General features: G+C 50.5%; 1 protein-coding gene across 4 annotated transcripts in view; it reads right to left on the bottom strand.

The window, feature by feature from the left end:
* CXXC5 (CXXC finger protein 5) overlaps positions 1-21,916 on the bottom strand; it is a 94,017-nt gene that overhangs the window by 11,598 nt on the left and 60,503 nt on the right. For all 4 annotated transcript variants that reach the window (XM_067566819.1, XM_067566822.1, XM_067566820.1 and 1 more), the window contains exon 2: positions 3,105-4,085. In XM_067566819.1, the coding sequence (XP_067422920.1) occupies positions 3,105-3,893 (789 nt within the window). In that variant the 5' untranslated portion in view covers positions 3,894-4,085. The remainder of the gene's footprint in view (positions 1-3,104; positions 4,086-21,916) is intronic.

Genomic DNA, 21,916 nt, shown 5'->3' with positions numbered 1-21,916 from the left:
TGTTGAGCCAAGAAAATGAGTAGGACACAGCGATGTTGCGGAAACCAGTTGCAGTGCTTTGGCCAACAATATGGGGTGAAGTCGGTGAAGATTTAATCACCAATAAAGCGTGTTGAAACACGGGTGACTTCCCAAATTTGTCTGACGTTATGGAGATGACAGACTCTGAGAAGAGGATATTGGCATCAGGAAGGAGATAAACAATGAAAGTGCCAGAAGAGAGCGAGTTCTGTAGTGTCCATAGCCCTCAGCTCCACCAGGCTCCAGTGAGTGGAAGAATGCACTGGATCATCTTAACGAACATGAGAACCGCATCTCCCACTGGTAGGCAGTTCACAATTTGCCCCCGTCTCCACCTACCTACGTGCATGGACTGCAAACTGGCTGAGCAGTGGGAATGGGAATGCAGCTTCTAGGGCAATGTCATGGAAAGAGGGGCCATAAATGTGCAGCATTTGAGGTTTCACCCTGTTATGCTGACTACAAATTCCTTAGTTCTCCCAAGGATGGAATCTTACATGAAACTTCAGAGCCAATAATGGATATGAGTCCATTCCTGCCTACACATCTACCCACATCTGGAATTCCTGCTGAGTCACCTGTCCTACACCTAAAACATCCTTCCAAATTCACTCGGAAAGGAAAGTGATTCATCCACTCAGGGGCTCCAAATCATATAAATTAAAAGCCCAACTCCAGTGACTCCAATTTCCCAGTCAGCCATAGAACAGCAAACAAATCAAACGGGTGAGTGTTCCAAGGGCTCCCCATGCTATTTAACTTCCGTATAACTCTCATATTGCAGGGGGAAAAAAACCCTCTTCAACCTAATGTGAGCTGTGAAATCTATTGACCTGCTTTAGGACTCTTCTGAAGAGATGAACTTTTTTTTCCCCCTCTCCCTTTTTCCAGATCACTGACTCAGCAAATTAGAACAAGAATATAATTTAGCAATACAGCGGGTTTTGAAAGACACCGGTCCCCCCATTCCCACCGCCCAAATAGATTTTTTTTCCCTTCACTATTCATTCAGATCTGATGCTAATTGAAAACTTAAAACCTGGCTAAGGAAACAGTAAGTTCTCTCCTTTGGAAGACGTTAGAAGTTGCATAATATACCCTTGCAACAAGGTAAAATGTCTTGCTGCCTCAATTGAGATGGAGATGTTTTTAATCTTTGTCGGTTTCATAGGAGCAATCTCCAGCAGGAGGAGGAGGAGGAAGGCGTACACAGCCTGATCGATGGTCTAGCTACCAAAAATTGACCACGGATTAAATGGAATATACAGAGGACTTTGTTCAGAGGTCTAGTCTACAGCACAAAACACTCACTCGCACTTGAGCTGTTTCTGCTCAAGAAGCAGCGGAGAGAATCAGTTCTCTCATTTCCGCGCAGCTCTTCCAGGTCAAGGTTGTATCCTTGATATGCAAGGGTTTGCTTTTGTTGCTACCTACATCACTTTTGTGCTAGGGCTTTACAAAAGGGCTTCATAAAGCACTACACACATCCCTACAGAAACAAAAACAACACATGGGAATAAGAAAACTTCTCTGGTTAACAGAACGTTTCCATCCGACAGGCCTTCTAGGATTTCACATCCAAGTCAGAACTGGGCAGCTGATGAACTGCCCCTCCACAGTGAACAGCAGAAGCTCCAGTCGCCCATTGCTAGGAAATTTTATTTTAAAAAGCAGACAGATCCATGGGAAGAGCATCTAATGATACAAAACACCCACATAAGGGATTCCTCCAAACCCCTGGTCTCAATTTTATTGGCCTTTCCTTATTTAAAAGACAGCTAAGTACCAACATACATGCTGGTGTTAATAATAAAGCACTGTAGTTCAATGCCAGCTCCTGTCTGAAACATGCCCTAACTTTTCACATAATTTAACCTGACGTTTACTGGGAACTGAATTCTCACCTTGATCCACAAGGCTCTGGTTGAATTTCAGGCATGTCTAATAACTCAATCCACTTTGCCTTGCATATGGGCTCCAGATTAATAACCCACCTGCCCTGCACTACCATTTGATCAGGAATCCACTTCACAAACCAGCAGGAGCTGGTGGGGCAGCTCTTTTCCAGCGCCAAATCCTGCAGCCCATACTCAGACAAAATTCCTACTGATCTCAAAGAGTGTGCGCCCGAGTAAAGACTAAGGACCCAGTCCTGAAAGCAGCAGAGAACCCTGGATGCCCACCGGATCCTGCTGGCTTGCAGCATCTCGCAGAAGACACCCAGCTCTCTCCCAAAATGGACACAGAGGAAGCCTATAGGACCACAGTCCAGACATAAAAAAGGAAGGGTCAGGGGCCAGATTCTATGCCCAATTACGCCAGTGTGACTCTGGAGTAACTCCTCTTTCTTCAGTGGATTCATATTGGTCTAATCAAACTCAGAATCTCGGGCTAGGTGCATTTAGGTTGTCTTAGCCCTGGACATGTCTCCCAACAATTTGCTCACAGCATGATCATTTTCATAGGAATTAACCAGCAACCTGTTTCTTCCCTTTCAGAAGAAGGAGCAAACTAATGACTTACAGTGGAACACTCTCTGGTTTAGAGAAACAGGTTTAACAGACTGATAACAACAGGGTAACTGCTTTGAGACTTTCCCTGAAAAGCCAAGAATCTGGGCCTGATCCAAAACCCATGACTGTCTATGGAAAGACAACCACTGACTTCAATAGGTTTTGGCTCAGACCCTCATCCCCGTAGCAGTTTGATTCACTTACTGGATCAGGAATTGTGCTAAGCATTGGCTAGCTAACTGGCAGGTTCAATTGTGATATGCTCCCCATGTCATAGAAGAAATGGGTATTAAAACTCAAAAACCCCTGCAGAAGTCAACAGAAAGGATAAAAATCTACAGAGGGCTGTAATCATCCTGGCAAGAGCTATTTCAGGTGATATTACTGCTAATTACTAATCAGAATACAGTCGATCAGCATGGGGGGATCGCTGACAATTTGCATGTGATGCTAAAGGCAAGAATTGTTAAAAAGAAGGAAAAAGCCCCAGTACTTTATCATCATCTATATCAACATCCAAAGGACAGTAGCCCAAGAGAAAGGTTAAGATGTCGGACGACAGCCAGTTACCTCCAGCGCTGCAGACGGCTTCTTTTTGAGTTCCTCACATTTTCGGAATTTGCAAATCTGGTGGCCAGTTTTGCGATTCCTACAACTGCTGCACTGCTCGCAATTGATCCGTCTTCGGCACGGAGGGCACATGCCGCATCTTTTCCGTTTCTTTTTCCCAGAATTGATGGCAGATGCCAATTCGTTCTGCATTGGGTACTCTGCCAAGCCAGCCATATGGAGCGCGCTCTCTGCCAGAAACACGCCAGCAGGGGTCATAATGAAAAGGCCTGGGTTTATGGGAAAAGCCCCCAGGTAAGGAAAATCAGATGGGCTGCTCAGTGTCTCTGCAGCTGAGACCGCTTCCATGTCAGAGATACCAGTCCCGTGGTCATTCGGTAAAGGAGTGTGCTCCTGTACCACTCGTTTGAGCATATCTGTAGACTGAGCAAACTGTTGTAGGCTGATCTGTCCTTCGGAGGAGATTTCTGACGCCCTGTCTGATTTGCTCAGCATATTAGAGATGTTTTTGTGCTTTGAGGTAGAATGACTTTTATCCACAGTTGCTTCATTGCCATTAGCTAAGGGGGCGCCTTTCTCTGAATGTTCGTTTACCGAGCTGCTGCTGCTGAAGGGGGAGTAGTGGGAGAGCGGACGTGACTTCTTAAGACTTTTGTTCAAAGGTTCACTTATGATCCCACTTTTGTTCCTCCTTTCGGAGTTGACGGGGGGCTGAGAGTCCTCTTGGTTATTTCTGTCCGACATGGCTGGCTTGTTACCAGTGTCTTGAGGGGCGCCAGGATTAGACATGGTGTTAAAAAAACCCAGAACCAAACCAAAAAGCAAACCCCACTCGCCACGGCAACTAACCAACCAACCACCAAAAAATTAAATAACTATAATCAACGTGGGGGGGGGATCCTTCCAATGCTGCTGCCAGGGTCTTCAGGGCAACGTCAGTGCAGGGACATAGTCTGCGGTTCTGGTACAGAACATACGGCTCTGGAAGTAGAAAATAACAGACAGTTAGTAGTGGCACAAGTGACATTGCTTTCCAAAGCTGCCCTTCTCCCCCAGCAACGAAAACCTCAGCTCCATTAACACTGAACCGCCAGGACACGGACCTAGACTGGGACTGGTTATTCTGCTCTGTCACGTTTAAAGGGCCACCATCATGGATTAAAAAGGAACGTCCTGGCCTGTCTGACTAGCAGTGCCCTGTATTGCTGATGCTCCAAGGATTTGATCCCCCTCTCCCATCGATGGAAACGAGGAGGAAACCCACAGAATCCAGTGACCCAGTTCCTCTGCTCCGGCTGAGCCGTGTTCGGCACAGGTCCATGAAGCAGGGAAAGGTGGCTTTAAGTCACCTTTGGTCTGCCTTGGTTCTGGGGCTGCCAGTCTGGTCTTTATTTCCCTTCCACATCCCCAGCAGCCATCTCGCAGCTGAGGGTCAGCCAGACGCACTGGCATCCTGTCTAGGCCCCCTTTTTCCTAGCCACGCGCCCAGGCGGCTGGAATCCTCTTAAAGCCGGGCTTGAAGTTGCCGGATCAGAGCCGGGGACTGGCCCAATGGCATTCCACTGGGGTCAAGCTGGTGTGAGAAGAACCAGGCCCCGGCAATCTAATTGGCTTTCCCCATTCATGCTGATTCATTTTCCCTCATCTCACCCAGCTTGGGCAGCGACTAAATGGGTCAGTCTGTTTTTCTGGCCTGTCTCCCTGTGGTCTCCTCAATCACAGCCCCAGTGTTGCTCTTGGACTTCCTGGAGCTTCTTTTTTTAGAATGAATGTTTGCCATGGGAGTCTGAGAAAGGGAAGTGATGAGGATGTCCCCTGTGATGAGAACGTCCCTCTTGGTGCTGGAGAGGAGACCCCAGAGGTTTGGTCTAACCGGAGCTGATGTGATCTCTCTAGCAAATGAGTCTGCAGATGGCAAAGCCAAAGGAAGGAGAAACTTCCTATAGCCACATAGGCCTGAATCTGGCCTCACCTATGCCAGCGTAGCCCCACTGTCTCCAGCTGCGCCACTCCCACTGTGCAAGGGGGTCCTGGTGCTGCTACACTCCGCACTGACTGCCCAGGCTACGTTTCCAGTGCAGTGCACGTGTCTGGGTTGCTGCCACAGGGCAGCGGGCACAAGTCAGAGCACTCGCCTGCCGCACGCCCAGCTGGAGGAGCCGATCCGGTAGTGGGAGGAGGAGCCGCTCAGACCTGTGCCCACATCCCATTCTATGGGGGTAAATAGGTTGGTGCAAATTCTGCAGGCGCAGCCTGTCCCCGCAAACAGGGAGCTCAGGGCCGAGTCATGCTGCAGAGAGACTCATTAGCACGAAGTTTGCCCTCCGCCCCCAACACACACACACAGGCATGAAGCCAGTGTAATCAGGCTTTAGCTGAGAAAAGCTTAGAGCTTAGGCGCACCAGTCCACACATTCACCCGGCGAGCAGGCTGCGGGGCCATGATGCCGCTGCTTCCTGAGCTGGGAGGCTGGACACAACCCTCCTCCAGGGTATCGGCCACTGGGCAGGCCCAGCGGCTCCCAGCGCCAGCGGTTTCCAATGGACTCCTCCCCCCTGGCCTATCAGGACCGGCCTGGACCCTACCTCTGCGGTAGGCAATGGATACAAAGACCTCCTGTCCAGCTTCCCTAACAGCATCCTCCCACTCGTACTGCCTTGGCCGCACAAACCCTCCTAGCCCAGCCCAACTGGCGTCACGAGGTAGCGTCTCCTCTGCCTTACACCAACAAGCCCTGATTATTTCCCGCACCAAGAGTGACAGCTGCGTTATCTCTTTGGCAAGCTCCTCGCTGCTCTTGTCTATCCGTCATTCTTCCCTTTCTTGTAGGTGTTCTGCAGCAAACGTCTTATTCAATATGATTGCATTGACTGAGCCAGCTAAGGAGTATTTAACTCTCTCCTCGGGCCTGCTGTAATTAAAGGGAAGAGGTTTGCAAATACAGGCTCATACAGTCTTCCTACGTGACATGACCTCTCTGTCAATGGACAGCCACGCAGGCACAGCGGTACCAGCTCAAAAGGGAAATATTTATCTCCTCCTAGCAAGATCAGTGTGCTTGGAGACCATACTGGAGGAAAGGGAAGAGACACCATCTCACCCTGATAAGGGAAATAGCTTGACTGATAAAAGTTCCTACCACTGTACATTGCCACTTTCTTCAGCACTTGTGTGCTTTAATGTAACATGTTCAGCTATGTAGCCTTTCAGGTTGGAGGTCTCCAACAGGAGTCGGGGCATTGCGGCTGCCCAGTTCCCCCCCTTGTGTCAGCACCTGGGAGGGGGGTTCCCAGCTATTAGGGGTGGGCCTGAGATATGGAAAAGGCTGAGATGTCGGATATTAGCACTGCTACTGCAGTGACGGGACCAACCCAGGTGAACCGATGCAGCTCCCCTGGAAATCTATGCGCCAAAGTCAGCAGCAACATAAGAGCTGGTGAAAAGATGCACGCAAGGGACAAAGTAGGGTATCTTGCACCCGTCTGTCACTGAGTCATCGTGCAAAGCTGTACCAGTCACTGCTGGAGTCAGCAGGTCCCGGGCAAGTCTCTCTCCAGCAGCACGCCGGGGTGTCACACCTTTATTGCAAAAACGCCTGTAACTGGCATGCCAGGGGCCCAGCAGGGAGTGAAACAGGAAAATCATCTAACAAGAGGATGTGAGATAAAGTCACCCAGCCTCCTTATCTGACGCCCTCCTGTTACTGCTTTTCCGGCCACCCCTCCCGCCGCCACTCGGTTGGTGTGGAAGTCACACTCGCTTTGCACACCTACGTGCTGAGCAGCTAGCCCCAGGCCTGGAATTCTTGCCTGAACTCGACATTCTTAGGGCCCCAGTCAGCTGAGGCCAGGAAGGGCCGTGGCAGGTGCACCCAGACAGGACGATTCTGCTGCACAGGCAGAGAGAGGGTGCAGAGAGAGCAGCATGAGCTTCACAGATGCCCCATGGGGCAGGGGTGATCTGGGGGGCAGGGGGTATTTCCTCATGGCAGGATCAGTGTGCCAGGAAACCACATTGGAGGAAAGGGAAGACGTCCCAGCTCAGCCTGGTAAGAGAAATGGATTGACTGATAAGGGAAATGTTCCAACCATTGTACTATCACCGCTTCCTTCAGCACTCATGTGTGACCATCTCAGTTGCTTCTTAGCAGCCTGGAGATCATAAACAGGGCTTCCTGGGAGCCAGCGGCGGCAACCCACACACAAATCAACACCAGCCTGGCCACCACACTGGAAACAGAAGCCAGTGTGGTGGGCACAGCTAAACAGGGCCAGACAAACCCAGCATGAGCACAAGGGGCTGCCTCCCCACAGGACCTGCTTCCTGCTTTATGGCCTCAGAGAATCAGTGCCAAGGGCTACACAGGATCAAGCCTCATGACAGTGGCCCCATGGACTAGTTATACAGGGCCTTCATCCTACAGGTGCCCCAAGAACTGGCAGCTCAAATCTTCTTCCCCCGGTTGCAAACCCTGGGAAACTGGCTTGCTGCAGGCGACCCTGCAAAGCCAGGGTGGCACCCGTGCTACACAAATGCAGTGGATTGCATCCACATCGCTGCCGATCTGCACTAGCCCTCGGATCATTCCCCTGCCCACTGCGCAGTTTGTGACAATCTCTCTGCACTCTTCCCCCATTCCCTGCTTGGGAGCGTCCAAGGCCTGCCACAGCCCTCACTTGGCTCAGCAGATATGGCCCATAGAAGCCGTATGCAATATACATGCAGTACGCGCCAGTTCTGACATGGGCAGTCAGGACTCCCACGGATGGGGGAGATGGTTTCCTCCCAGCGAGAGGGGCTGGCATTAGCACTGCTGTTTATCTGGCAGGCAGAGGCTCCCATGAATACGAATGGACTGCTCCCCCAGCAGACGCACTCCCTGCTGGGCTTCTGAGCTCCCCAGGAGCAGGCGCGGTGCTTCGGCGCTTCATAGCTCTTACAATCCGGTGGCTACAGCCCCTGCTGAGCTTAGAAGCGGGATGTCTTCGGATAATTAGGAAGGCATTGTAATTGGGATAACAGGCTGTCCAGCAGGCTGCTCCAATTAAGCAGCTTCTTCTCCATAGGCAGCCACCTCTGGGGTGGAAAGTGGCAGGTGTTGCAACACAGCACAACAGTTCAGACCCAGAAGCGAGCACAAGTCCCATCTGCACTTGGAACTAGAGGGGTAACGTAAGGAGGCAGAATGTAATTACCCGGCTTGCAATTTGGCTAGGACTCTAGGGCCAGGATCCCAAGCAGTGCTGCGGGATTATTAATAACCTTGCAGAATAAGGACTTTTGGTTTCACAAACTTGTCATTAAACTTAGTTTGGGGATTCTGATCTCAACCGGCTTAATTTAGAAAAGGAAAAGGAAAATCCAAGATGTTCGCTTTCTTGTGGCCACGTTCAGGAAGCCTTAGCCACAGACATGCTGCTTGCACGGGAATCTGCAAGGCTTGTGCAGAGCATTGAATCAGGCCGGGTTTTACTGGCATGTTCAGCTCACATTTTTGGCTCGTCTGCAATGTCCAGAAGTTTAAATTGTAAACGACTTTACTAGGACCCCTTTAGGTGTTCCTGACATTTCCTCTGAATCATGCCTCAATGTTTGGTTCTTTAGGAAGCGTCAGGGTTACAGTATTTATCATGGAAAGGGAAGACACACATGTGAAAATAAAGAACACATGTTCTCCTTACTTCAGACCAATCAGGGTAAATATTACCCATTCAAAGAATAAAATGGATGCCCCATGGGGTGGGCTTGGTTATAGGATATGGAACCTTGCAGTTCTAGGTCACTGAATACAGCTTACGGTTGATCAATATTGACCCACACTCATTACCATGTCACATCAACATAATCAAAAACACTATCCAAGCCAGCACCCTAACAGACCCTATTCTTGTCGGTGTTGAATGTATCTGTATCTGTGTAGTTATCCACTGGTCAGTATCTGTCTTCATCGGTTATTTACAAAGGAAGATCCTCTCTCATGGGCAGCGGTAATGGCCTGAATGCTACAGCAGGGTTTTTAACCTTTTTCCATTTGTGGAAGCCTAAAATATTTCAAATGGAGATGCGGACCTGTTTGGAAATCTTAGATATAGTCTGTGGCCCCTCAGAGGTCTGCAGACCACAGATTGAAAACCACTGCACTACAACTAACATCAACGGGGTATTATTCTGCACTCAGTAATATGGGTGTGAATGAGGAGTAACTCCACGGAAGTTAATGGAGTTGCACTAGTGTAACCCTGATGTCAGTGAGCCGTTTAGTCCTGGACAATATCATAGTATCTTCTCATAAGGGATGGTCATTACAAAGCGTGAAGTTAAGGGAATGATTTTATGTTTCATCAGAAATGATTTTACGAAGGACAGCTACACTGGAGGGGGGTTACTGGCATTGGAGATGTTGTGAGATCATACAGGAGAGCAAGAATCCTGCCTCTCCCAAACATGGGATCTGATCATTGGTCAAAGACAATGGTCACATCTGAGAGAGAGAGAGAGAGAGAGAGTGTGTGTTTGTGTGTGCGCGCCAGTGCAATCCATGCCTGGCTCAGTTATGCAACCCCCTCTGCTAGCCTCTTTCTTGATGGGCACTTCTTGAAGCACTGTGTGTGTCAGATGACAGAAGATGCTACAAAGATCAGTACAGGTGAAACCTACAGGGAGGGAGAGGTGGTTATCTATGGGCACCAGCCTCATTGGAGCAACAATGGGTCCCTCTTGCCCAGTAAAGACAGGCACAATGGGGAGGGAGAGGAGGCATGTGATACCTGAAGGGGACAGTGGCAGGTTGGGAGGGACTTCTAGCTCCTCCCTGTGGATTGTGATGGGACAGATTTCATTATCCCTGATGGATGCACATCCAGCCTAGCTCTGGCCATCTCCATGCTAGTGTGACCTGTCTGAGATGGGTAGGACTGGACACCCCTGGCTAGGGATGTTTGCATCCATCGATTTCCCCAGAGGTTGTCAGTGATGGTGACACCATTGTTTACAGCTTTGACTATTGTAGCTCATTCCTGTACAGCCTCTCTGGCACCCAGTTCTCCTGCGGCTGCCCATCTTCCCACACATGACCAGTGCCCTACTCCCCCAGCACCAGAGGGGTGAGAGCACAGAGAGGCAAGGGCCCAGATCCTCCATGGTCTTTAGCCACCTAACTCCCACTGCTTTCACTGGAGGTTCGATGCTGAAATACCTTTGACAATCTGGGCCAAGGTCCTTGAGTAGCGCTAATATTTTGCAGGCTGGATTTTCCACAGTGCTCAATGCTGCCCCACTTCTGCTCCTGGGGGACTCACTCACTGGTCTCCCATTGAAGTTTTGATTTCAAGAGCCCCCCATCTCCAAGGATTTCCGTGCCCTCTCTCAGTAACAATGAGCAGTGAGCCGTAACTTCACCACCCCTGGACGAGGTAGGGAAATATCAGCCTCTCTGGTTTACAGCCAAGAAACCAAGGCACAGGGAGGGTACGCGACGTGCCCAAGGGTGCACAGCGAGTCAGTGGCCGGAGCCATGATTAGAATCCAGCTCTCCTGGTTCCCTCTGCCTCAGTCACACAACCACCCAATGGAGGGAGACACCTGAGAGGGGTTTTAGAAAGCAGGCCAATTCTCAGCTGCTCGTCCCTCAGCACAACACCAGTGTCAGGGATCCAGCTTCCTCCTCGCCAGCCCCTGCCATCTGGAACAGCCCGGCTGCGTCTCTCCGCTTCACAGCCTCTGCACCTCCTTTCAAATCGCAACTGCAACTCTCTGCATGGCCACTTCAGGGCAGGCACCACGTCCTCCTCCGTGTTGGGAGAGCACCTGACACGCTCTGGGCACTTCTGCTATCTCCAGAATAACGCACAATAACTGCCACTACCTCGCTCTCCACTCTGATTTTACCTTGGATGATTTAACCTTATAAAGTGCTTGAATTATTATTATTAATTATTATTTGTGTTGCGGCAGCACCTAGATGTCCCAATTGTAGACCAGGTGCCCATTGTGCTGGGCACTGTGCAGACATGCAACAAAAGGATGGTCTCTGCCCCCACTGTCCTTGCATGGCAGTTGCTACACAAGGTGCATCATAAGAAAGGCTCAGATTATTCCTTAACCAAAACCATCCATTAGGTCTTAATCCACACCCTGCCCTATTCCAGAATAGCTTCCATGTGTAGACAAGCCCTTAGAGTTAAAAAAAACATACAAACCACCCAGCAGAGGCTATTCCACAATGGGAGGGGCAGGATATTGGAAGGAGAGATATAAAGGAGAACCAAGAAAGAAAGAAAGAAGGAAAGGAGAAGGTGTGGAAAAGAGAAATACCAGCATAAATGAGAGAGAGAGACGACTAAAAGGAGAGATTAAATGGGGGAAAACAAAGAGAGCCAAAAAATCAATGGCGGCTCTTGTCGCAATCAGGAAGCTGCCTCCGGGAAGCTGGTCCAGGTGCTGGACACGGCTGGCTTGCCGACCACAGGAGACTGGCCTTTAGGCTGGCAACAGAAGTGAGGAGCGAGTCTGGGAGACAGAGGGGCCACGGCAACCATTCCTCTGGCTGAGTTACAGCAGCAACGGGCAGCCCTGCCCAGTCCTCCCGGCCGGGGAAAGGAGAGCTGTGAGGGTGTGGGGGGCAGAACTCTCACAGACACCAGGCGGGAGAGGGGCCGCTGGATGAAGGGAGGGAAGCAGCTGAGGACTGAGCACTATCCAGCCTACATCTAGTTTGCAAGCCGATGGCCCCGATCCAGCATAGAATCGAGTGGGTGCAGCTCCACAGACGTCCATGGAACTCCATGGGGGTGCTAGGATCGGGCACGGTAACATCGGGGCCTGCAAGTGTCAACTGTGGGGCCCCCTCCACACTTCCTGAGGGGACGTCAAACCCCGAGCGTGGCTAGTGGCTCTCCTGCGGTCACTGCCCTTTGCCGGCAATTGCACCCCCCTCTTCTTCCACGGTGCCGCATTGCTGGCTTTTTTGACAACCCTACTCCTCTCTTCCCAACGATGGGCCTTAATTAATAAATGAATATATAACTAAAGACGACACACATCCCCTCCGCCCCCGACAATTCACCGGGCAACATGTCCTCTGGGCTCCCATCAGAAGGTGCTTAATTTCAGCCAGAGCATTAAGGATCACGTGATGCATCCATTCATTCAGGTCTTTCTACAGGGCAGCTTAGCAGGCTGGAAAGATGCCAGGGCTAAAGGGGACACTGTTAAGGTCAGGCGGCCCCAGATTGGCCCTCCCAGATTTATAGCTGTTTGCAAAAGTCAAGTAGCTCCTGGATGGGTTCCTGGTTTAACGCAAATGCTTTGGTGCTGTTAGTCTATTGCCCACTCCTCCTCCCCTGCTTTCCCCCAGAGCCATGCAGCCAGCCCCAGAGCACAGCCTACCCAGCCACAGGCAACACTGTGACAGCGAGCCACAATGCGCTGACCCCATGACTCATGGGCAAAGCCTCAGAGAGAGCCAGGCCGGTATGAGCAGCAAAGCTGCTCCCAGACACACCCGAAAGCCAGCATGGTGAACTTACAAACAAGCCAGCTCTTGGGCGATCCAGCAGCCCTACGAGAACAAACCAGCGCCTCCAGAGCCCCAAAACTCAGGCAGACAACCCTCCAATAACAAACCAGTGCACCCAGCCCCAGCACTCAGGCAGGCAATCCTGCAAGAACAAACCAACGTGTATGTAATGAAGGGTGGCTGAGAAGGAAACACGTTTTGATGTCAGGCTTCCAAAGATTTAGCACGTATATGGTGGACGGTAACAGCTTTATAAAGTATGGAGACTCCTTGAGATTTTCCTGCCAAGCCCAGAGCACAGTGTCAGGAGCAAGCAGCAGGCAGAAGGAAGGAAGCACAGAGAAGCCAAAGGGCAAAGGTGCTGGATTTTTATGCCAGTCAGTGCGAGGCCTGCTTTGTGTGAACACCTCATCCCTTCCTGGAGCCCTGTACCCTGCGCTTCATCAACGAAGCTGGGAGGGGGAGGAGGGAAGCGCGGGGGTAGCCTGCCCTTCACCGAGACACAGCCCAACCTCTCTCTGGGCTAGGCAGCACATAGATTAGGCATTGCTGTTAACGGCGGTCTGCAAGCCCTTGGCAGTCAGCTCCCATGGAGGGGGCGAGGGGCGCAGTTCCACCCGGTGCTCTGCGCCTTTGTTCCTATTTTTCTCCACCATCAGATCAAACAAGAAACTCGAAACATGTTTTCCCCACCACTCCCCGATCTGCTCCATATCACCCACCCACTCTCCAGTATCCTCCATGCATCACCCCCTGAAATCTCCCTCATTTTGCCAGGCCATTTCCTGAGAATGCCCAGATCTTACCCTCACCTGACTTCAATGTCCTTCCACAAATCCCTCTGCCCTTCATCCTCTACAGCCCCCACCTGCTCCTTCTCTGTCCTCCTGCCCTGGGTAATGAGGGCATGATCAGTGGATCGGGAGTTGCCCAGAGACTTTGCTGGGTGCCAGGGCAGCTGCAGTGTTTATGGAGAGATGCTTTCATGAGTATTCTGGTGCTGTGTCCCCTGGAAATGGGTGGGATACACAATGGCTGAAGCCATCCTTGGGACAGGTTTTCCTATGCACTCACCACTGCCATGCACAGCCATGCAGGAGGAATGTTTCCCAGAAGTGCTCTGCCATAGGGGATTCTCACACCTTCGCTTATCTCAGTACTGGGTTCAAAGCCCTCCAGCCACCCATGATCCCAGTGTGACTGCAGATAGCACTTCCTTCTCAGATGTCCCATCACACACCTTCCGCCTCCCAGTGCCCCAAGATCAGGGCTCAAGCTTCAAGCCCCGTGGTCGCTGCTTATTGCTGGGTGTCAGGGAACCTCTCCCCACACTCTGCGGTGATGTGGAGATGCTGCAGAAGCAAGAGGAGCTGCCTATGGCTGTGCTCATGAGAAATGAAGGACTCTCACAGCCACCTGCTGCCTGGTGGGGGTGATTCCATGCTTCCAACTGTGATGGGGATAGCGGCAAAGCACACGGAGCTATTCTGTGCTCATGTCTCTGACTCCCAGTACACAGACAACCCCTTCTGAGCCAGGGAGAGGAGGCCTAGGGTGGGGTGGAGTTGGAGACCCCCCCTGCCCCTCACAGCACGTTTCTCTTCCCTGGTTCCTCTCCATCATTCCAGGGGCTGGAGGTCTCTGCTGCCCTCCTTGCCTGGATGAGCTCTGTTAGAGAAGTGGAGTGCAGGGTTTATTCTAGGGATGAACTTGGCCCTGGAGGTGGAACTCCTCGCTGTGTGGCTGGCTAGGCAGTGATGATAGATCAGTGCGGTTTGGGGCTCCAGATAAGAGTTTCCTTGGAGGAAGAGGGAAAGGCGCTCAGGAGTGAAGGGTAGGAGCAGAGGGCAAAGTACAGCGGCACAGAGCCAGCTCACATCCAGCCTGCAGACAACCTGCCTTTCAGAGAGGAAATCCCGGAGCAAAGCAGCGTGCAGTCAGTGGGAATCTTGCAAAGACTCACCATAATCTTATTCACAATCAATGGAGCCAGCCCTGTTGACAATCCCCTCTTGCTTTCTCAGGGTCAGCCTTGTCTGCTGACATTAGAGCTGGGCCCAAACCAAAACCCTGGCCCCAAACACGCCCTGTCTCTGAGAGGCGTGCCAACAGCAGGCTGGAATGTCTTGTCACAATGGACCTTTCACCACAGCATGCACCTGTCTCCAATGTGTGGCTAGATGAAACTGCTCTGTGGGGATTATCTGGGAAGTGGTGTGACCGTGGACAGGCATTCAGCTGACATGGGGTCTAGTTCTGGTTCTCCCATAGGCCTCCTATGTGACCGAGGTGAAACACTTACCCCACCTGTGCTGCTGGAATCTGTACAAGGGAGGGAACACTACCTAACTTGCTTTGAGATCTAGGGATGAAAAGAGCTAGGTATTACTACCTCCATTCTTTGTGACTTTGCCTTCAAGGGCCATTGGTCCAGAGAGCTGCCCATGGCAGGAGATCCACATGTGACTGTAAAGGGCAAGGGAGGCACTGCTAGAATAGCCCAAATCACCATGCCTTCAACACATCCCAAACTTTTATCCAACATCATTCTCCTCATCCACTTTTCCAAGGAAAGTGGTGACGGGGGCTTGGAAAGTCATGCCCTAGTGGTCAGGGGCGGTGCCAGAGTCCAGGAGCCTAGGTCCAGGGTCAAAACCAGAGTCGGAGTCCAAGAGTGGAGGCCTGAGACCAGGCCAAGGGTCAGGGTCCTAGAACCAATGCCCCAGGGGCAGGAATGGAACCAGGGATCAAAGGGAAAAACCAGAGTCTGAAGCCAGAGTTCAAGCACCGAAGCCTTGGGTCAAAGCCGAGGTAAGAACCCAAGTACCAGATCCAGGGGTCAAAGCTGATGTCAGAGTTCAGGGGGTCAGGGTCAAAGATGAAGGGTGGAAGCCAGGAGCCCAAGAGTGAGCTGAGAGGCAGGCAGGAGACTCCACCTCATTGCATGAACACTACCTGGAATTCCTGCTGGGCTTAAATAGCACACCTGGACCAATCGGGGGCCATGAGGGAAGCTGTCAGTCCCGCCTTCCGAGGCGGTCCGTCCAGTGGTGTGTCTCCTCACAGCATCTATGTGGGAAATGCCACCCTACCATGACTAGCAGCATGGAGCCACTGGCTATGCCGCAGACCCTTAGAGAAAGCAGTATTTGCATTAAGATATATTCTTAGCAAATTGAATCTTCCTGGAGTTTACCCCAGATACCAGTCAACAGCCTCCCGTCCTGACGTGAAAGCACACTATGGCGTTCTCTGTGGACAATTGTCTATGGAAGAGACTTAGGATGCTTAGTCTGGTAGGAATCCTTCCTGTGGTGACTCTAATCTGGAGATCTCAAAGCACTTTACAAAGAGGAGAAAGTTTCATTCAACCCATTGTACAGATGAGGCATGGAGCATAGAAATGACTTGCTTCCAGAGCGCTGGGAAGAAAGCTCAGGAGTCCTGACTCCCAGTCCAATCCCCCTCTTCCTTGGATCACAAAACGCTCCAGAACATAAATATCATGAAGTCATACAGGCAAATTTGAAATCCAGGATACCCCCTTTCTTCCCTCCCCCATCCAGTTACAGAGCTGCCCCCTTGGATATCCTTGTAGGGCCGTAACCCATGCTGGCACAATGTGCCTCCTGACCCCCATCTAGTGGCTAAGCCACATGAAAGATTGATAAATCTGTTACTGCCTCTTTAACTCAAGCCAGAGCGATTCACGCTTTTAGATCCATGGTCCTGAGCCATCCAGGGGCATCCTTACCAGAAAATACTAACATGCCACAAAATTGCCCTAACACACCCTAGCTCGGCTCACCCCTCTCACTCCAAAAAGTCTCAGAATCTTAAACTGCAGCCATGACAGACTAAGATCTTTCTGGTTGTAGAAATCATTTATTCGTAAGAAGGTAGGAGGGGGAATGCTGAGTTCCTTGTAAAGCACATAAAGACGACAGACTGCGATTTCCATTGCCCTTATTGTTTCACTGTCCAGGGCCTAGTGTTACTGAAAAGTAATCAGCCTCTTCAGATGCAAAAACTCTTTTCTTTAAAAATAACGTCCACTTTCCTTTAATTTTAAATAAATCAGTCTCCTCCCTCAGCCTCTGTTTGCTCAGCCATGCGCCAGAGCTGCAATAAAAACCTCCCAAAAGAAGCTGAAGCTGGGGTGCTCACAGGATCAAGAGGGGAAAAAAGAAAAGAAAAATTCCCCTTTTTAGATTCTTTCAGAGAAACTGTTCCCATTGTGCCCTGATTAGTGGCTGCTCTGTGCCTTTGCATTGTCTGATACTTAACGGGCAGCGGTGGAATAAGCAGAACGTCAAAGGAAAGCAGACGTCTTTTCAATATCCAAGACGAGGAACTAAAAGTCCATAATTGTGTACACTGCTGGATTTCTGTCTGTCCATCACCTCTGAGAGTGTAGCAATCTACCTATCTGTCTATCTATCAAGGCGTTTGTAATGTGCTCAGTCCTGTGGCATAAAATGCACCAATTATAAGAATTGCTGATGTCCTAGAATGGACTGGTTTCTCTTCTTCCATTGGCTAGAAGCATTCCCTGTGGGACATGCAATGGGGTCCTTATTAGGGGTAGGGAAAATTGTGCAGGCCATGTGTGTGATTTTAGCTTCCTCTCTTGGGTGGGAACAAGCCTTTGCAAAGGTTGTAGGGAGTTCCACTGCCAAAGACCTTTGGCAAAGATTCACTTTTCCTGTTCCTGAGCGTATCACCCTGGCCTCCATCAGCTGTAATATCCCCACACATCCGGAGGAGTCTTGGTGGGCTGCACAGATATGGTCCCTGCATTAATGAAGCCCTGGTCCACGGAGGGCTTTGTACTGGAGGACTGATGTTTTAAGGCGAATCCAAAATTCTACAGAGAGCCTGCAACGTGAGTACGATGTGCCTCTGTCAGGAGAAAAGCTGCAGCACATGGGACCAGCACAGGATAACAGAAGAGCACATTCCAACCTGAATGATTTTGATCCAGTTCAGGGCTGGAAAGGCTGCTACTTTACTGAAAGGTCATACAATAACATCTGCTGCATGTTGGAAGTACCGAAGGGATGTTCCATTTGTAGCCTAAAGTGGGCATACACTTCCCAGAAGCCCCTCCCCTGCGAAAAGATTAATCAGTATCCAGGGAAAGCAATTAAGTCAAGGACTCAAAAGAATGAGCCGACCCCATGATAAAGGCTGCAACTAAAATCTCTTCACTTGTGTACTCCAGGGTGTGTACTACACTGGCTACAAAGGAAGCTGCACTTTCATGCCCCAGGGGAAAATCTGATTCGGGGTGATGAAGTTGCAATGCAGCTGTTAACAGCTCAGCAGCTCATGGCTCAGCTCCCAAACTTCCAACTTTCATGGCCAAAATCAAAGCTGGACTTACAATGCTTCTCTCCCAGGAAAGGAAGGTAAAATAAAACTTAGCTCTGACTTCTAATCACAAATATCCATCAGTATAAGTGAGGAAAGGGTCTGAGGAATGCAGCAAAGCAAACTGCCTGGATCTGATACTGCTAGGTCTGTTACAACGTTGACCTGAGGACCAAGAAGGATCTGAATTTTGTAGAACTTGTGAATCTGTTCCTCGTTCTTTGACAGCAGTTGATTTAACCGGATTACAGCTCAAACACACAGACTCCCAGCTGGGGAAAGAAGACATCAATTGCTTCCTGGCGGTTTTTTGTCTTGCCCTGGCTGGTTCCATTCTCCTCCAACTCCATCTTGGAAGTAAGACAGATCCAGAGAAGGATGCGACTGAGAATTCTAATGGCATCATGGCCAAGGGTCTCTCCGTATACACGGCTCGATGAGAACCTGAGAGTGTGGACCTAACCATCATCCTCCAATTGAGCAACCACCACTGCTGATTCTGCAGAAGCTTTCCAGAGCTGCAAAGGTAGCAATGATGAGGTAGCACTAACCATTCTGAGCCAGGAGCAAATAACTCTGCTGCCCTCTCTTCACAGGCACATTTTCTGTAAAGACCCAAGTTCTCCCTCAGCCCTGCCATGAATGAGTGGATAAAACTTTGGAATTTCAAGACCAACCTTGTGTCCCTGTAACACACAGTAGTAACATTAAAAATTCCCACAGGCCGAGTCAAGGAGATAATTTGTCTTGATGGTTTTCAATCTTCAAGTTCCCAGGAAGAATATTAACTTAGTAAGCTTCTGACTGCAAGCTGTCTCTGAAATCGTAAAGACGTTAGGGTGGGGTCTGTTGATCCCTGTGCCATGTACAGCACTGAGCACACTGCATTGCCATTAGCTGGTCTAAAACTTCATCATAACACAAGAGGGTTTCCTACCCTTGGCTCATTGTCTGGAATTCCTATTACTCATTCCCAGATTCCACAGGTTGGTCTTCTTAAAGAGCTTTTCTGTAACACAAGTCATCCTCCAGATGTAGAGGGAAACATCGCAAGAGACTATGACGATTCCCCAAGTGACTTCATTACATTAGCTGTGGTTTATTATTTCTACTTATTCAATAGCACCCTGTATCTATTGCCTTGAAACTTATGCAGATGACAGGTTAAGATAAAACAAAACATCAATTGCAACTCAGACACGGGAAGAGAACACAGCCTAGATTTCACTGGACCAGGCTGTGGCTGAAAAGATGAGCCATGTATCATGCTTCTGAAGGCTAGCCAGGTCCAGGTCTGACAGACCACCAGACAAGGGCGTTTTATATACAGAGCCCCTCCAGAATGATCTTCTAAGGGCTGTCAGCACAGCCTCTCTGCTGATCTCAGCCCTGCAGTGGTGTACAGGACATGTGTGGTCTCTAAGGAAACCAGCTCCCAAATTATAAAGGGCTTAAATGCAGCATGTTGAATTGCACCTGAGAGCAAATTAAAGCCCATCATAGTGCACGGGCAGCAGCAGTAACATGCTGCCACAGACTTCCTCCACCTAGCAGCTAGCTGTTCTTCTCCACCAAAAGTTTCCCAGCAGCCTCCAAGAGTAGCCCTGAGTAAACATCACTGCAAGAGTCTAGCCAGGAAGTGACAGAGATGGATGATGGCAAGGCAAATCCCTACTCACTCAGACAAAAACACTGGTGCTGTGTGTGTGTGTGTGTGTTCGTGTGCGCTGCCCTCTAGTGGCTGCTTCAAAGAGAACAAAGGACCTACTACTAGTGTCAGGGAGTAGCTCACGTGTTAGATGCCTGTGCTTTGGAAGCTAACAGCCTAGTTCCCAAGGACGAATGGATAGGGGGCGGGGGGTTATCTAGTAACCGTGTCTATTGTCTACAACACATGGATTTATTGTCTCACCTCTGCCGCCATATCTGTGAATCCAAAAGTTGATTAGGGGCCAATAAATACCGCTGTGCTCTCTAACCCATGGGTTGATCCTACTAGTAACAAACACCCAGATGAGACACAATGCTGTAGGAAACATTGCCCAGAAAAACTCAAGTCAATGGCAAAACTCCTGCAAGTTTCCGGGGGTCAGGATTTCACCTGCAAAGCACAGGAAGGTGCAATCAGCATCTTGTGGTGAAACCACACCCGAACAGTCACAAACATGCTATGTGCCCAGAGCTTGCAAACCTCCTTGGTGTGGGGGGAACACCCTCCCTCCCTCATCACCAGGCAGAGCAGTCACAACCCTCCTCCACTCCTCCAGTGCCAGGACCACTTGGGGTCTTATCTGGTTGGCATCTCATCCAGCACCAGGACCACCCAACCAGGAGTTGATGACATGGATACACAGATCTGAGCACCATCCGCACCACAAGGGCAGCAGGGCCAGGTGCCAGGCATGACAACGTTACATGGGACCTGCCTCCTGATCTGCTGCCAGTTGCCACAGCAACTTAAGCGTCCCTCTGCGTCCCACAGCAAGGCACGAAAGGCTGCTCCCTATTTATTTTACGGGTGGTCGCTATGGAAATAAAGAGACCTGAAAATGTCAGACAACCCAGGCGCTTGCTGGAAATCCACTTATCTCCACAGCCACTTGGCGTGTCCAGATCCAGGGTGGTTACGGAGATCAGGCCATTTTAAACGTCCAGCAGAGCATGCAAAGACTCTGCCTGCTCTGTGGACAACTAGCAACAGCTCTTCTCTCCCTCCCTTCCCCACTCCGTAACAGCATTGCTCAGGGGCAACGAAATGGAGGGGAGCCCCAGTCTGCTATTGAGCCAAGAGACGGCCTACCACCTGCGTGTGCCCTGCGAGCCCACAGATAACGGGGTCCGAGCAGGTGTGCCACTTCTGATGCCATCCATGTGCGGCTCATCCGCCCCCCTCGGCTGCCAAAGCTGCTGCGCTCGCTGCCCAAATCCTAAAATGACTGTAACTAAAACTCACCAGACTGAGACTCGGGAAGGCAACAGCCTTTTTTTTTTTTCCACCCCACTCCCTCAAAATGGGATTGAGCAGATCTGTTTGCAGAGGCTGATCTCCCAGCCAACAGGCAGCAGCATCTGACATTCAAGTACCACGGCTCTCTGCGGGTAGCATTTCATTTCTCTCCCACCTTTGCTGGCCGGCACTGCCTTCCTCAGGCTGGCCTTCTCATTCGTTTACAGGCTGTTGTAAAACGAACCCCTGCGAGCCAGGATGGACAAATAAACCCAGCACACAGGAGTTGGAGTTGGGGTTTGGTTGGACGGCCCTGGACTGGCAGCCCTGGAGATGAAAGCTCAGTCAGAGTCTGGGCAGCAGCCACACCATCTTCCCCCACACAAGTGCCGCCTCAACATGTCTCCCCCTGCCCTGAAAGCGCCCCTCCTAGAACAGATGAGTCTCTATGGCCCATTCGGTCTCTCTGCTCACACTGCAAAGAAGGTTGCTAAATAGTTATTTCTGGCCTGTGATCCACCCATCAGAGTGGATGATGTAATGGTCCCTTCTGGCCGTACAGTCCACGGTTCTGTGGTGATTTATGCAATACAGACACCTGTCAACTGGAGAGCGGATTGCGACCTAGCAGTTAGCCACAGGGGTCAGCAGACACGGATTCCTTCCACGCAACCGGGCTATAACCTTTTGTAACCCTGATCCACGTCATATGAGGGGGTCCCAGGTTAATACTGACCAGTCCCTTCCCAGCACTCCCTTTTCCTCAGACACCTGGCATCAGAGGAAACTACCTGAATCCCTCAGAGCAGAAGAGAATCTGGCCAAGAGCTGAAGGAGCAGATACCGGAACTTCCCAACTTTCCTAGACGCCAGAGTACTGCTGAGAAAACTGAGACATATCCTCCAAACTGTTACCTGTGGAAGGCCGAGGCTAATGACAAAACATTCCAGTCCCAAGAGGACTGCAAACTGGT

Source organism: Emydura macquarii, unplaced genomic scaffold, assembly GCF_026122565.2.
Source record: "Emydura macquarii macquarii isolate MOO-44397 ecotype Brisbane River unplaced genomic scaffold, CSIRO-AGI_Emac_v2 contig_2768, whole genome shotgun sequence".
Taxonomy (NCBI): Eukaryota; Metazoa; Chordata; order Testudines; family Chelidae; genus Emydura; species Emydura macquarii.
The sequence above is the reverse complement of the archived record's forward strand: the minus strand, read 5'-3'. Positions and strand labels throughout refer to the sequence as shown.